Source organism: Juglans microcarpa x Juglans regia, chromosome 6D (assembly GCF_004785595.1).
Source record: "Juglans microcarpa x Juglans regia isolate MS1-56 chromosome 6D, Jm3101_v1.0, whole genome shotgun sequence".
Lineage (NCBI taxonomy): Eukaryota > Viridiplantae > Streptophyta > Magnoliopsida > Fagales > Juglandaceae > Juglans > Juglans microcarpa x Juglans regia.
The window spans coordinates 37,397,693-37,414,610 of record NC_054604.1 but is presented as its reverse complement, the minus strand read 5'-3'; the positions used below and the strand labels follow the sequence as shown (position 1 = coordinate 37,414,610).

The 16,918-nt window shown below is 35.7% G+C and overlaps 1 protein-coding gene across 3 annotated transcripts in view; it reads left to right on the top strand.

The window, feature by feature from the left end:
- The window catches only part of LOC121235033 (ABC transporter C family member 3-like), a 31,153-nt gene extending 15,241 nt beyond the window's left edge, over positions 1–15,912 (top strand). The window contains exons 1-10 of one of the 3 annotated variants that reach the window (XM_041131237.1): positions 9,432–12,068; positions 12,230–12,316; positions 12,409–13,059; positions 13,263–13,427; positions 13,900–14,194; positions 14,308–14,522; positions 14,637–14,942; positions 15,104–15,167; positions 15,254–15,493; positions 15,644–15,912. In XM_041131237.1, coding sequence (XP_040987171.1) covers positions 9,669–12,068; positions 12,230–12,316; positions 12,409–13,059; positions 13,263–13,427; positions 13,900–14,194; positions 14,308–14,522; positions 14,637–14,942; positions 15,104–15,167; positions 15,254–15,493; positions 15,644–15,750 — 4,530 coding nt within the window. In that variant the 5' untranslated portion in view covers positions 9,432–9,668 and the 3' untranslated portion in view covers positions 15,751–15,912. Of the gene's footprint in view, positions 1–42; positions 278–9,431; positions 12,069–12,229; positions 12,317–12,408; positions 13,060–13,262; positions 13,428–13,899; positions 14,195–14,307; positions 14,523–14,636; positions 14,943–15,103; positions 15,168–15,253; positions 15,494–15,643 lie in introns of those variants that run through there. The other 2 variants (XM_041131235.1, XM_041131236.1) reach the window with 2 other exon arrangements.
- Positions 15,913–16,918: the final 1,006 nt, after the last annotated feature.

Sequence of the window (16,918 nt, the reverse complement as noted above, 5' to 3'; positions counted from 1 at the left end):
ATCTGATGGCCTGAACCTAATTTTTCTGTATTCTCGGTGCAGGGCTTATCGAGGAATATGATTCTCCAGCAAGATTGCTTGAAAACAAGTCATCGTCTTTTGCTCAATTTGTGGCTGAGTACACTGTGCGGTCAAATTCTGGTTTTTAATGGCCAAGCAGCTGATCTTAGCTAGGTAGGATATGACAACTGCTGCAAGTTTCTTGACAAAGATAAAAATTCGGTAGCTTTATCATGTTCACTCCATATGCTCGATTTAGGGAGTGACGACCCTTTTAGCGTTTGCTATGTATTGTGGGTAGATGCATTCAACTAGCTAATGATTTGCCCCTGGTTATTGTTATAGATAGAGTAACAAAAGTTGTTACATTTTATGCTTGAAAATGCAGCCTATGTATGAATATGATTGGGACTTTATCAATGGAATTTTATTATATCTCATTGTGCAATAATGTTTCTTTTCTTTGTTCTAGGGGTAATGGCATTGAAATGAAATTGCACGTTATGGGTGACAGATCATGGTAACTGAAAAGCGCGGGTTTAAAATAACTGTGGAATTTCTTTTGTGAAATCTCTTGGGAAAAAATTCGATTAATATGTTTTAAGATTTGCTCATTGCTCAATTTTTATTAGAGATACATGATGTGATTAACTTGAAGGTCCTCCTTTGTAGCTTTCCGTTTGCTACCAATAATGAAAAACAAGTGACAGTTAATAGGACTGACTACCTGACTGCCATGTAGGGCTGTAATCGAACAGAGTCGAGCCGGTCTTTGGCTTGTCGAGCTCGGCTCAACTCAAAATACTCGAGCCTGAGCTCGTAATTTCTTTTATTCTTTGTTCAAGCTTGATTCGATAAGCCAAACTCTCAACTCGAGCTCGTCCCACAAACGAGTTTGAGTCGAGCTGAGCTCGAGCTCAAGCTCGAATTTAGGCTCGAACTATTTATTTTTTTACTTTTTGAATAAGATTTAATAATTAATAAATTAAATAAAAATAAAAAATCTAATATTAAATTTATACAAGTAACAAGTAGAACTTCTATTAAATTATAAAATTTTAAAAAATTTATAAATAATTAATAACTAACTAGTTGATATTTATTATATATAACAATATATCATATACCTACATATAATATTAATACATACACATTACCAAATGATAACATTTACATGCGAGTTGCGTGTCAATGTCAACAAACATTCTATTTTTCCTATTTCTTTTTTTTGATAAGTCAATGAAGTATGATTCTTTTGGGAATGCTAAAACTATCTTATCAAGTTCATGATAAGATAGTTTGATATTTGCTTGCATAAAAAATTATACATCCATTTATCGAAAATGATCATCCAAATAATTATTAAGTTCAAGATAATTATAGGCAGAAACTTTCTTACTATTATTCTTGACATTCTCATCTTTTCTCACTCTCCAAACAAGTCCTACTCTATCTTGGGATTGTTTTCTCTCTAAACTCTCTCTCCTAATCTCTAAAAACTTAAAAACCGAAATTACTCTCTTCTCCTCCCCTTCCCCTTTCTCTTTTCTATCCGTCTGATCTTATTCCTTTTTGTTATTTATTTTTCTTCTTTTGATAAGAAAAGTATTAATCTATTTCTTATGACTACTTTTTTACACGTGTCATACCATAATACCCCAATCACCAATTATCTAAAGAATAATTATACATTTACAATCTTTTTATATTTATTTTATAATTCAGTTTAAATCAACCAATAAAATTGTGATACTTTATTAAAAATAATCTTAATTTTACATGACTGCTGTAAATGACGTATTTCACACTACCAACCATACAGATAACCTTACGATAATGAAGGAACGGCGCTGGTCGCCCCGTATAAACTCCAATGCTTAAGTCAGTAACAACGCAAGTATAAATGTATATCAAAGTGAAGATGGGAAGGTTTGTTACTTCTGGCAAGTTATTTATAGAAGGATGTGGCGTGATGACGATTGACTTTGGTCACCAGTAGTGTGTGTTTATCCTTCATGATCCCTTATTACTTGGAGATAATATCTCTTGTTTTGTAAGAGTTATCTTACTCAGGATATTCATGTCCAGCTGTTGGCCTCATCCCTGGTTCTTCTAGGTTATCTCACCCTGTGATCGTGGTTAGAAGCCCTCCATCCGTGGGGCTTCCAATAAGCTTTCTTAGATTTGAGGATGAGCTTGGTCTTAGATATGGGCTCAGAGCCCAAGGGTCTAAACGTCCCCTCAACCATTCATTGTAAATAAATTTATAAAATAATTATAAATTTATGATTTTCCTTATCCAAAAGAACCCAAAATCACTGCCATCCAAGTAGCAAGTGCAACTCACATACCACAGCAAAAGCCTTAGAGATTCCAACGAACATGCTTGTTGCAACAATAGCTTCTTTGGATTTATCTATTCAAGACTCCAACCATTGTCATCCATTTATACTAGGGGTGGGCTCCGACTTAGATGGAGTCGGAATGCCCACATTCGACCTTCGACTCTAATTGGAGACGAAGGCGGAGGTAAATATGCATTTCAATCGAAATTCGAGATTTGGAGTCGGAGCTCGGAGTTCTTATTGGAGTTGAAATGGGCGCCTAATGGCCTTAATCAGATTGGGCCTAGGCCCACGACCCAATATCGAAGGCCCAATTTGAATGGCAATTATGCCCACCCATGTTTAAAAATATTAAGACAAAAAAAAAAAAAGACAAAATCATGTAAACAAATAATTAAAAATTAAAAAAATCCAAAATTTAAATACAATAACTACATCATGTATAATACAAAAATAGGCGATTTAATGTGTGCAAACTATAAATTTAAATTTAAAACTACAAATTCGCAATAAATTTAAATTTACAGCACCAAAATATAAATAATTTCATAGATTTGATTCAAATAGTCACAGTCCCGCATCAGTCTTGACAGTCCATGCATTTGAGTCGATGACTCGATAGTAATTTCCTGCATGAAGTTTTACTGATCAGATGTACTATGTTTTCTTTAGTCATTTAACTATAGACTTCTAAACCATCAACCAAGTAATACATGACATAAAATATGACACATTATGAACTCACCTCCACCTCTAACTCTGATGAGTTTTGCATGATGATATTGAGTTTCTCACGAGTAAGGGGCTAGGCAGTTATTCATCCCATGGTGCGTCTATCTTAGTCATTTACAATTAGTCTGGGGTTCACAACTAGGTCTACAAGTTCATATAAATTAAAAAATGCGAACATTAAAATTATGTATATAATCATTTAAAACCATAAAGTTACCTGATTCAAGCCTATAGCCCTCGACATGAATGGTATCTACTCCAATGTACATTGAACATAACTAGTTCTGTGTGCAAACGAGGGCCTCCATGGTGGTCGAAGACAATGAACTCTGATAAGGATCCAAGACACAACCTCCGGTGCTAAACGTCGACTTAGAGGCAACCGTGGTAATATGAATGGCTAACGCATCATTAGTTATTCAGGAAAGGAATGGAAACTTGCCAGAATTCATCTTCCACCAAGTTAATATCTTGAATGTTGCACTAGGTGCCTCAACATCTTCCATAAAGTAACGCTCAATCTCACACTCGAACGAATGATCGAGCGAACAATCTGTGTGAAGTTCACTGGAGACACACTCGAGCGAAGGCTCGAGGGAACAATATGTGTGAAGTTTGCTTAAGCCACAATCGAGCGAAGGCTCAAGAAAACAATTTGTGTGAAGTTCACTCGAGCCACAATCGAGCGAACGTTGTTTGGAACTAAAATCTAAATCTCTCGATTTTTTCAAAACTTAAATCTCCCAATTCTTAGATTTAACAGTCTAAAAATCGAAATAATTGAAATGCAAACAAAAAATCATTGAAATGAATAAAAAATCATACATATTGCACAAATTTCAACCCACAATGTGACAATTAAATTATTTCAAAACCCTAATATTCTACAAAAAAAATTGAGTGAGTGACTTACAAATACAATCAACTCATGAACTCTGGAACGTGACTGGCGACGCCCTCAAGAGACGGTAGACGGCAAGGGAGCTAAAGTATAGTGGGGAGAGGAGAGAGATAAAGGGAGTTGCAGGTGCTGTGCGAAAGTGAGGGGGGAAGAAAGGGGTCCTACATTTTGGACCCCCTTTTTCACGAAACAACATCATTCCACTTCAAGCGGAACGATGTCGTTTAATTACTTTAGTAGGGGTACTACGTTTTGGACCCCTTCTTCACGGAACGACGTCGTTTAGTTACTTCAGTAGTGGGTCTTGTATTTTAGACCCCCTTCTGAACAAAACGATGCCATTCCTCTTGAAGTGGAAAAACGTTGTTTTGATTATGTGATTTTTTTAAAAAAAAAAATAGGTTGGAGTTCAGAACTAACATGGGCTCTGGACTTTGACTTCAACTTTGATTTCTGAAAACTCCGACTCTATAAAAGTCGGAGTCTCGTCGAAGTTCAGACTGAGTCGGAGCGGGCAGAGTTTTTGCCCACCCCTACTTTTCACCATTGTGAGTTTCATGCACTAGTACAAAGTGCTCGTGTATGTTCTCTTGTGCTATCAAAAGATTTGGAGCTTCCTGATCTTACTTACGAGTAATTATATACACATAATATATTTTACAACATATTTCATAATATATATTTTAAAATAAAGATATTTTTATAAAGTGGTGTTAGTTCTATAAGGTATTTATAAAAAATACTTCTCATTTTAAAACATAGTCATGTACAATATTATAAAAGTGACGTGTATTTATAAGGCAAACATATGGCAATTAGGCATCAGAACATAAAGGAGGTTAAGTTGCAAACATAGTCAAACACGTGCAAAGAAACTATCGAATCACTCAAGAAAACATTGAACAAGAATTGCGTTTGCAATCAATCTTATTTTTTAGGTTCCTACCAATAATAATATAAAGAGTGGCTATGATAAATATATATATATATATATATATATATATCTACTTATATATAAAGTGCGAATGATGTGTGAACAGTGTTTTCGTCTAATATTTTTTCTTCCCATTTTGCCTTACTTCTATCCCAAATTTTCATTCTGCCCAGTGTATTCCCTTTCCCCTAGACGATAGCCACTCTCCCCTTGCTTTTCTCTCGACTCCTCCCAGCCACAACAACCCTCCGTCGCTCTTCGCCAGCCACCACTGCACGAGCTCCCCTTTCCACTGGCGACCACCTCTCACGGACCTAGCCACCACGAGTCTCTCTCTCCCCCACCCGAAATAGCTTCCCTCTCTCATTGATTCACCATCCTCAACCCCGCGCCGATGTGAGGCACCAGCGATGTCACCGACCACCATGGCAGCTCCCCCTCACACCGGCGAGCACCATCCCACCGAACCTAGTCCCTCATGGCAGTCCCTCTTCCCCCACATGAGCCCCTCTCTCCTCTCAGGTTCCTCGCTTCGCACAACTGTGGCGCCGCCGTCATCAGCCTCCAGCTCCATTGAGCACTACCAAGGGTCTCCCTTGACCTCCCCCTTCCTCCTCCCCTTGACCCGAAGCCCATAGCTCATTCCTAGGCCATGCACGAAACCCACAAATTTCTCCTCCTAGCGCCGCCGTCAGCCGTCAGCCGTCAGCCGTTCCCACGGCCACCGCTCCACCACCAGAAGCTCCTCCTCCCACCGACGACCTCCCCTAGCCACCCTCATGTCCAACCGAGCCACCCAGCTCCCCCACGCTTTCTCACTCTCTCTCACGAGTTTCTCTTCTTCTAATGTCAATAATAAATCAAATAAAATAATCAAATCTGCAATTTTAATGGATTTTTTTTATAGATATATTATTAAAATTTATTTATTTATTTTATTTATTAATTTTTACAATATACTATATATCAATTTATCTATTTATCTATTTTTTCTTCATATCATTTAAATATTATATGTTTTAATAAAAAATCAATAACAAAAGAGAGAAATTAATTTAAAATGTTTATAATGATAAATAATTTCCTTTCCATAATTCATGTAACAAAATAAAAAATAAGGAATCAAATATAAAAAAAGTTACATTTGAAAGAATCTCTTTATATTTTAAAAAAATTATATTACAAATGAGTGTTAAACTACACGTTATCTATTACTTTATGAAAAATGCTAAACTCACCGAATGTGGGTCTCGAACTTGTGTTCCAATTCATTTTTTTACTTAGTGATTAAATAAGTATTTTTTAGTAATGTTGTGAATTGTTTTATTTTCAAAAAAATATTTAAGAATATAAAAAAAATGAATAAAAAAATTAAAAAAACTTTTTTCTACCTTTCTCGGTGGGTTCTCGAGCTACATCCATCGGAGATATACCACTACTCTTACTTTATTGGATTCATTTTTTTGTTCTCTCATTTTATCGAATGGTGAGTCCAAGGCCTAGAGCTATTGGAATCATCTTCGTTTTTTATTTTTAGCTTTTTTAAAAAGAATAAATATTTGATCCAAATCTTATATTCTTCACTTTGATTTTAATTCAACCTAAACGATGCATGCCCACATTAATTATTTCCTGCACTTAATTCATTTCAACGCATATTAGAATCCATTATGATTTGTTTTTTTTTTCTTAAAAAAAGAAAAGAAAAAAAAAGAAAAGAAAAGAAAAAGAAAAAGAAAAAATGAATATAGATATCTTTTAATTGTATTCGATGATTCATAATTTCATACAATAGAAGTACAGAACTCCACCAAATGACAAAATAGTTAACTTAAATATCATCTTAAGAAGCTGAGGAAAAGTATTTTCAAATGATTTATAAATTTTTATTTTTTATTTTTTATTTTTAAATAATAAATTTAACTTATTATATAAATTTATAATCCAAGGAGCTATCCCACCTACTTTAAGCAATTATTTATTACAAAAAATAAAAAATATACCAAATAATACAATAAATACTCTAAAATATATTTGACATATTTAAATATCTGATTAAAGTATGTAGAAATAATAAAATGTTATTTCCAATTTTTCAGCACGCAGACATTGAAGAGAGAGGGATGGACAAAAAAATCAGTAATAATTCAATTCTTTATTGAATTCTCTAATTTTTGAGTGATAGCGATAATTCTTTTTTTAGTAGTGAGCAGGATTGTGATAATTGATAAATTTACTTTTGTAAGTAAATAAATAAATAAAGTACGCATGATTTAGGAGAGAGTGGAGCTTTGATATAAAAGAGATAACTCACAGAACAACCTGCATCTAAAATTTATAATACACAGTAAGCCACCGATGCACGCAGTCAATCTCAAGGGACGCCAAAGGCCTCCTGCTGCCCATATGGACAATATCTCCTTCACCTTGAAGTTCCACTACATGTCCTGTACAAATTGTAATAAAACAACTGGATATGACAGCAATGAAAAATTTGTGTGCTATAATTGTAAAAACATGAGCATCTCATAGCCACGGTAAATCATTTTATCTCATCATTTTAAATGATCATTCCTTACATGATAAATATAACATAGTAATTGTTAAAATTACGCAATTATTAATATTCTCATTAATTTTAGCTGACGAGTCTATCTAAAAATAGAGAAAGATATTAGATGTATAACGGTTGTTATCTTTGGACTGATAGCAAAAGAAATATTGAATTGTACAACTATTAATCTTTTCGAACAAACAGGCGATGTAGAATATTTAATACATTATGTCTTTATACTTTTTCATTATTACAGGAGCACATACTATATTTAGTAAATATTGTAACTACAGTTTCAGAAAATGAGTGGATAATATACTAGCAGAAATGAATCAACATAGACAACTACGTCAGAAGCACATACTATATTTAGTAAATATTGTAACTACAGTTTCAGAAAATGAGTGGATAATATACTAGCAGAAATGAATCAACATAGACAACTACGTCAGAATAAACTCAACGTACTCTCTACTCATCCTATAAATCAAACTACGTCATAAACATTCAAAATCTTTTCTTCTTAAACTTCTCACTGTTGTAATTATATACATAAATAATTAAGATACTAATATATGTAAAGTCTGTACTTCTTTCTTCTCATTATATGTTTTGTTTAATTTTTATTTAAATTTCTTTTTTTACCTTCTCATTTACTATTTTAAATTTTTTTTAAATATTTATTTATTTATTTATCAACTGGGCATACGTGCAGCGCACGTTGCCCTTACTAAAAGAGTGGCTGAAAATCTGATCCAAAAGTTAATGTGGACTGTTGACTCTCACGGTGCCACTCTTTTTTGTCTTCTTGGCTCTTTTATGGACACCAAGGCTACCATCCACTCAAACATCGTCTGGTGTCCCCACTCCCCCCACTACCATTTTCCACCGCCTCAATTTATACTTTATATCATAATCTTTCACAATATTGAAAGTGTTAACATTTCAATTTTTATTTATTTATTTATTATTTCTCAATTTTTATTATAATATTTATTTTTCTCGTTTCTAAGCATCGAAGTTCCAAAATTGTACTTAAAATCCCACTTCCCCACCCACAAAAAATATATATATATATATATATATAAATTAATAAATTATTAATTTGAAGTGGTTATTTTTCACGAGACTCAAGAGACATTTATTAAATAAATGTTAAAAACATTGTCCGCATGCATGACTACTTTTTTCTTTTGTAAAAGAAAATGAGAGATCAGTAATGATATTTAAGTTTTGTTTGGATCTTTAATTCCTCTCAACTATCTCAACTCATCATTATAATTTTTTTAAATTTTAACATAAAATATAATAAACAATTCTACTTTTTTAAATTATAAAATAATAATAATATTAAAAAATAATATTCTAATAATATTAAAAAATAATATTCTAATAATATATTATTTTCTCAACTCAACTCAACTCACTTTAACATCCAAACGCACTTTAAAGAATATATGGTCCTGGATTAATGGTCAATTTGCTTGCTGAGCACACCAGGAATTAATGGTCAATTTGCTTGCTGAGCACACCGGGAAATGAACACATGCAAATCACAACGACATCATCATCTTGTCTTTAACACAGCTTGGGGACTGGTGAGACAGGAATTGGAATTTTCTTTTTTATTATATGGTCCTGGATTAATGGTCAATTTGCTTGCTGAGTACACCAGGAAATGAACACATGCAAATCACAACGCCATCATCATCTTGTCTTTAACACAGCTTGGGGACTGGTGAGACAGGAATTGGAATTTTCTTTTTTATTACAAATAAAAAAGTTGACGTTGTAAATTAAGAATAATTATTAAATAGTTAGAGTTTGAATGTAACATCTATTTGATGGGGTAAGAATCTTGCGTAATTTATATCAAGAGAGAGAAAGATCGGTAAATAAATCATATACAAGAAAATTAATATACTGACTTATTTTAATACGATCAAAATATCTTTTGTTTGTCATTTTGCATTGCAGGACACTCGTTGCAGTGTCCGACCTCTCAGCTCACCACGTTATCCGACGCTCAAGGAAAGGTTCCTTTGACTCTCTCTCTCTCTTTGAATTTTGGACTCTATTCCTCCATGCCAGCAACCTCTTTCCTTATATAAACACGAGAATATCTGTTGCTCTTAACATAGAATCCACCGAAGTCTTGCACATCCGTCTCACAGAAAACCTCCACAAAAATCTCAACGGAAAATGGAACCTCTTCCTTCGACAATGCACGGTACGTCAATCTCGTTCTTGCACTACTACTCCTCACTCTTGTACTCAGGTACTGATTTTCTCCTCAAACCCGTTTTCCTACGTGGGTTTTCTGGCTCATTACACCTGGTTTTGTTGTTTGTCCTGACCATTTCATCGGTGTCCAAGAAATTCAGGGTTGGTCACAGTGAAGGTCCAAAGGAAAGGTTTAAGAACACCCGGAGTTTGTACTATAAACTAACTCTAATTTGTTGTTTGGGTGTTTCTATGTTTAGTCTTGTCTTATGTTTATTGAATTACTTTTATTGGTATAAAAATGGTTGGTCTGAGGAAGGGCTTGTTACCCTTTTGGATTTAGCGGTTAGGACCCTCGCTTGGGGTGCGGTTTGTGTCTACTTGCGTGCCCCATCCTTTAATTCAGGTGACACAAAGTACCCGTTTTTATTGAGAGTTTGGTGGGGTTTCTACCTCTCCATTTCTTGTTATAGCCTTATTGTAGACATCGTTCTTTACAGAGAACACGTTAATTTATCTCTTCAGTATTTTGTTTCCGATATCGTCTCCATTGTCATGGGTCTGTTCTTCTGTTATGTGGGGTTCTTTGGGAAGAATGAGGGCGAAGATACCCTTCTTGAAGAACCTCTTTTGAATGGTGATTCTAGTGCAACTAATGAAGCAGAGTCAAATAAGCCTAAAGGGGGTGAAACTCTAACCCCTTATTCAAATGCTGGGATTTTTAGCATCCTTACGTTCTCTTGGATGGGCTCTCTAATTGCTGCTGGCAACAAGAAGACATTAGACATTGAGGATGTTCCTCAACTTGCTACTGGTGATAGCATAGTTGGGGCCTTTCCAACTTTTAGGAATAAGCTCCAGGTAGAGTGTGGTACAAATAAGGGAGTGACCACACTGAAGTTGGTGAAGGTATTAATCTTCATGGCATGGAAGGAAATTCTTTTGACAGGCTTTCTCGCATTTGTATACACACTGGCTACCTATGTCGGGCCATATCTTATTGACACTTTTGTCCAATACCTCAATGGGCGGCGGGACTTCAAGAGTGAAGGCTATGTTCTCGTTTCAATATTTTTTGCTGCAAAACTTGTGGAATGCATCTCACAGAGGCACTGGTTCTTTAGGGTGCAACAGGTTGGAATTAGGGTCCGAGCAGTGTTGGTCACAATGGTCTACAATAAAGGTCTGACCCTTTCATGCCAGTCAAAGCAGGGTCACACTAGTGGGGAGATCATCAATTTCATGGCCGTTGATGCTGAGAGGGTAGGTGACTTCGCTTGGTATTTGCACGATCCATGGATGGTCCTTGTGCAAGTTGCTATTGCGTTGTTAATCTTGTATAAAAATCTTGGGCTTGCTTCAGTTGCGGCTTTTTTTGCAACTATACTTGTTATGTTGGCAAATTTTCCTTTGGGAAAATTACAGGAGAAATTTCAGGACAAGATAATGGAATCGAAAGATAGAAGGATGAAGGCAACATCTGAGATTTTGAGGAACATGAGGATTCTCAAGCTTCAAGGATGGGAGATGAAGTTTCTATCTAGAATTACCGAGCTCAGGAACACAGAGTCCGAATGGCTGAAGAAATTTGTTTACACTTCGGCAATGACCTCGTTTGTCTTTTGGGGTGCCCCGACATTTGTATCTGTGGTCACATTTGGTGCTTGCATGCTAATGGGGATCCCGCTTGAGTCGGGCAAGATCTTATCTGCACTTGCAACGTTTAGGATTCTTCAGGAGCCCATCTATAATCTTCCTGATACAATTTCAATGATAGTTCAAACTAAAGTGTCCCTTGATCGAATTGCGTCGTTTCTTCGTCTTGATGACTTGCAGTCTGATGTTATAGAGAAGCTTCCTAGAGGTGGTTCTGATACAACAATAGAGATTGTTGATGGGAATTTCTCTTGGGATTTATCTTCCCCTAATCCGACGTTGAAAGATATAAATTTCAAAGTGCAAAATGGCATGAGGGTTGCAGTTTGTGGGACTGTTGGTTCAGGAAAGTCCAGTTTGCTTTCATGTATCCTGGGAGAAGTCCCCAAGATATCTGGGATCATTAAGTTGTGTGGAACAAAGGCCTATGTTGCTCAGTCACCATGGATACAAAGTGGCAAGATAGAGGAGAACATATTGTTTGGTAAGGATATGGAAAGAGAAAAATACGAGAGGGTCCTTGAAGCATGCTCCTTGAAGAAGGACCTGGAAATTCTCTCATTTGGGGATCAGACAGTCATAGGGGAGAGAGGAATCAATTTGAGTGGCGGGCAGAAGCAAAGAATCCAAATTGCACGTGCTCTGTACCAAGATGCTGATATCTATCTGTTTGATGATCCCTTTAGTGCTGTGGATGCCCATACTGGGTCCCATCTGTTTAAGGTAATTTACCTGCCTATAAATTTTCAATCGGGAGGAGGTTTGTTTCTAATTTATTATGCGTAAAAGGTCATTAATGTTGACCTACCGATGCACTTTGTTCTGTTTTGTTTACTGTGGTGGTTCCAAAACTTTTTCTGAATACATTTATTTCTATATGGCAGGAATGTTTGCTGGGCCTTTTGAGTTCAAAAACAGTGATTTATGTTACTCATCAAGTGGAGTTCTTACCTGCTGCTGATTTTATCCTCGTGAGCCATTCGCATTTTAGTTTCTTTTCAGATTTTCATTTATGGGCTAAAATTATGGCTGCCTGTAAACTCTGTGTATAAATTGTTGTTAGGTCATGAAAGATGGAAGAATTACTCAAGCTGGAAAGTACGATGATATCCTTAATTCAAGATCCGACTTTATGGAACTTGTGGGCGCGCATAAGAAAGCTTTGTCAGCTCTCGGTTCTACTGAGGCAGGTTCAGTTTCTGAAAGTACAAGTACGAGGAAGGAAGTGGGGAATATGGATAGCACTAATGGGGTTGTTCAAAAACAAGAAAATAAAGATAATAAAGATGGTAAAGCTGATGACATAGTTGGATCAAAAGGACAAATTATTCAAGAAGAAGAGAGAGAGAAAGGTAAAGTTGGGTTTTCAGTCTATTGGAAATATATCACCATGGCGTACGGAGGAGCTCTTGTGCCTTTTATATTGCTGGCACAGGTTCTCTTTCAGCTCCTTCAAATTGGAAGCAATTATTGGATGGCCTGGGCAACTCCTGTCTCGCAGGACGTGAAACCTGTAGTTGATAACTCTACTCTAATAATTGTCTATGTTGCTTTGGCCATTGGAAGTTCCTTGTGCATCCTTGTGAGGGCCACGTTTCTTGTAACGGCTGGGTACAAGACAGCTACTCTACTCTTCAATAAAATGCACTTGTGCATTTTCCGTGCCCCAATGTCATTTTTTGATGCCACTCCTAGTGGACGAATCCTAAATAGAGTAAGTGGAAAAGCGTCTGTGGTGCTTCTTCATACATTGCTTGGATGTAGTATACAATTTTCATATAGCATTGTTCTTCATATTAAGAAATCCTGTCTCCGTCTCCATCCCCCTCTCTCACATGAAACATGCACGCACATTCTCTGAATTTGATATAATGCATGCGAAAAAAGATTCTAAAATTTCGTTATGTTTCCTTTCAGGCTTCTACGGACCAAAGTGCATTGGATTTGAACATTGCATCTCAAACTGGGGCAGTTGCCTTCTCAACGATCCAGCTCCTTGGAATTATTGCTGTGATGTCTCAAGTTGCATGGCAGGTTTTCATCATATTTGTCCCAGTCATTGCAACCTGTATCTGGTATCAGGTATACCACCTGGCTTTGTCAGCAAGTTCCGTTGCATATTATGCCGAAACATGCCTTAATTAGCTGACATCTCTAATTGCATCAACGATATCAGCATGTGTACATTATACCGTTTTATTTACCTCTACATGCTTTAATAGATTAATTGTCACTTACAAAAACAAAGTATTAAATGCCAATCCTTTGTGCTGAATACAACTGTCTTTTTTTTGTAGAAATTTCCACCTAGTTGCTAGATGAATGAATACCTGTTTAAAATGTATTTTCTTAAGATAGATGTTTGACGAGGTGCTGGATGATGCCGTGTAATGTGTATTGTCTTTTGCACCTCAGAAATTCTGGTTTAGAGCTATCTTAAAGAGCTATCAACATTAAGCATCCATCAAAGCCAATGCGCTGTGTAGTGTATTATAATGTATCATTACCATCTTCATGTGGAGATAGGTGTTCTTACAAACCATTATTTATGCAGCAATATTACATTTCTTCTGCCCGAGAGCTAGCAAGACTAGTTGGAGTGTGCAAAGCTCCGGTGATACAACATTTTGCTGAAACAATTTCAGGCTCAACAACTATTAGAAGCTTTGATGAAGAATCAAGATTTAGTGACACAAGTATGAGACTTACAGATGCATATACTCGACCAAAGTTTCATATTGCTGGTGTAATGGAATGGTTGTGCTTCCGCTTGGATATGTTATCTTCAATCACATTTGCCTTCTCCTTGTTCTTCTTAGTCTCTATTCCTGAGGGAGTCATTGATCCAGGTGAGTAATTTCCATCTGGTGTCGTACTAACAATATTTCTTGCTCTTGATTTAAATTGTAAAGGAACATGAACAATGCCTATCTGTTGCTTTGTTTTTTTCCTTTCTCTAAAGGTATTGCGGGCTTGGCCGTGACATATGGACTTAATCTAAACATGTTACAAGCCTGGGTAATATGGAATATTTGCCAACTTGAGAACAAAATTATATCAGTTGAGAGGATACTTCAATACACTTGCATCCCTAGTGAGCCACCTCTTGTGACCGAAGAAAATCGGCTAGATCATTCTTGGCCATCACATGGAGAAGTTGATATTCGTGATCTGCAGGTACTTTAAATTCTTAGTTGTTACTCCCAAAACCTACGGTGTTGTGTATGGGGTTGTTCATGGCCATGATTTTTATGTGTGGCGTTTCAGCTAATGTAAATGGGCAAAATGTAGGTACGGTATGCCCCGCATATGCCATTTGTTTTGCGAGGTCTCACATGCACATTACCCGGAGGAATGAAAACTGGCATTGTAGGGAGAACAGGCAGTGGTAAATCCACTCTCATACAAACACTTTTCAGGATTGTTGAACCCACTGCTGGTCAGATAATGATCGATGGCATTAATATCTCCTTGATTGGACTGCATGATTTGCGGTCTAGGCTAAGCATTATCCCTCAGGATCCAACCATGTTTGAAGGGACTGTACGAACCAACCTGGATCCTCTTGAAGAGTATGCAGATGAACAAATTTGGGAGGTGGGTTGGTTTCTTTCTTTGTTAATTGAAAGAAATTTTTTTCATAATCTTTCATCATAAGCAAACATGCACGCACTACTTTTGGTATTTATGTTCAGTGGGTGGCACCTGCTTATATAATTATTTCATCTATTTATTGTTTCACCCCTCTAATTGTTCAGGCTCTGGATAAGTGTCAACTTGGAGATGAAATCAGGAAGAAAGAGGGAAAACTAGATTCTGCTGGTTTGTCTTTTCAGCTTCTCTTTTATAGAGCATTGAAGTATATTATGGAAATTTATTGCTTACAAGTATTATATTGGCCCTTGCAGTTACTGAGAATGGAGAGAATTGGAGTATGGGTCAGAGGCAGCTGGTCTGCCTTGGACGTGTGCTACTGAAGAAAAGCAAGGTATTGGTGCTTGATGAAGCTACTGCTTCCGTCGATACGGCTACAGATAATCTGATTCAGGAAACCCTCAGGCAACATTTTTCCGACTGTACTGTCATTACCATTGCACATCGGATAACTTCCGTTATTGATAGTGACATGGTTTTGCTTCTAAATAATGGTTAGTATGGCCATATGATTTCTTCCTCTCTTTTTTTTTTTTGGCTCATATGATTTCTTCCTACACACCATATTTTCATGGAATCATGGTTTGAATGATTTCATTGTAATCTGATTGCCTGAAGCTAATTTTTCTGTAATCTTGGTTCAGGGCTTATTGAGGAATATGATTCTCCAGCAAGATTGCTTAAAAACAAGTCATCGTCTTTTGCTCAACTTGTGGCTGAGTATTCTGTGCGGTCGAATTCCGGTTTTTAATGGCCAAGCAGCTGATGTCAGTTTAAGGTAGGATACGACAGCTAATGGTTTTATTGTGTCTCATTGTGCAATAATGTAACAAAAGTTGTAATAAAAGTTGTAACTTTTTATGCTTGAAAATGAAGCCTATGTATGAATATGATTCAATGGAATTTTATTGTATCTCATTGTGCAATAATGTTTCTTTTCTTTGTTCTATGGTTAATGGTATTGAAATTGAAAGTTCATAAATTGAAAAGCGCGGGTTTAAAATATTTGTGGGAAGAATTTTTGTGCAAGCTCTTTCAAAAAAAAAGTCAATTAATATAGCTAACTAGTTTTGAAATTTGCTCATTGTGCAATATTTATTCGAGATACGTTGTGTGATTAAGCTACGTTTGGGTAGTGAGAATACTTAAAAAGTGTTGAGAATATTTGTGAATAGTAGTAAAAAAGTAATAATAGAATAATAAATAGTAAATAAAAAGTAATGAATAGTAAAAAATTAGGTGAAAAATAATAATAAAATAAAAAATAATAATGAGAGTAGTTGAGGTCGTCTGAATGAAGTTCCTCTTTTGTAACTTTCCATTTGCTACCAATAATGAAAAACACGTGACAGTTAATAGGACTATCTGACTACCATGTGAAAATTTTAGTTCTTTTAAACAAATTATATCTTTTTATAATTAAAAAAACTAAACTGGGCTGGTCTTCTTTTAGGTTGTGTTTGGATGTTGAAGTGAGTTGAGTTGAGTTGAGTTGAGTTGAGATGATAAAATATTATTAGAATATTATTTTTTAATATTATTATTATTTTAGAATTTAAAAAAGTTGAATTGTTTATTATATTTTGTATTAGAATTTGAAAAAATTGTAATGATAAGTTGAGATGAGTTGAGAGGAGTTAGGTAACTAAACGAAGCCTTAATGCCCACAGGATAACATTACAATTCCTTCTTCTGTTAAACAATTCCCTTCTTCTGTTCTGTCTGAAAAGAAAACACTCGAGCGAGCTCTCCGTTGTCTCCAACAACCAACATGTTGCTGGCAACTCTCAGGGTGTGTGTGGATGTTGAAGTGAGTTGAGTTGTGATGATAAAATATTGTTAGAATATTATTTTTTAATATTATTATTATTTTGAAATTTGAAAAAGTTGAATTGTTTATTATATTTTGTATTGGAATT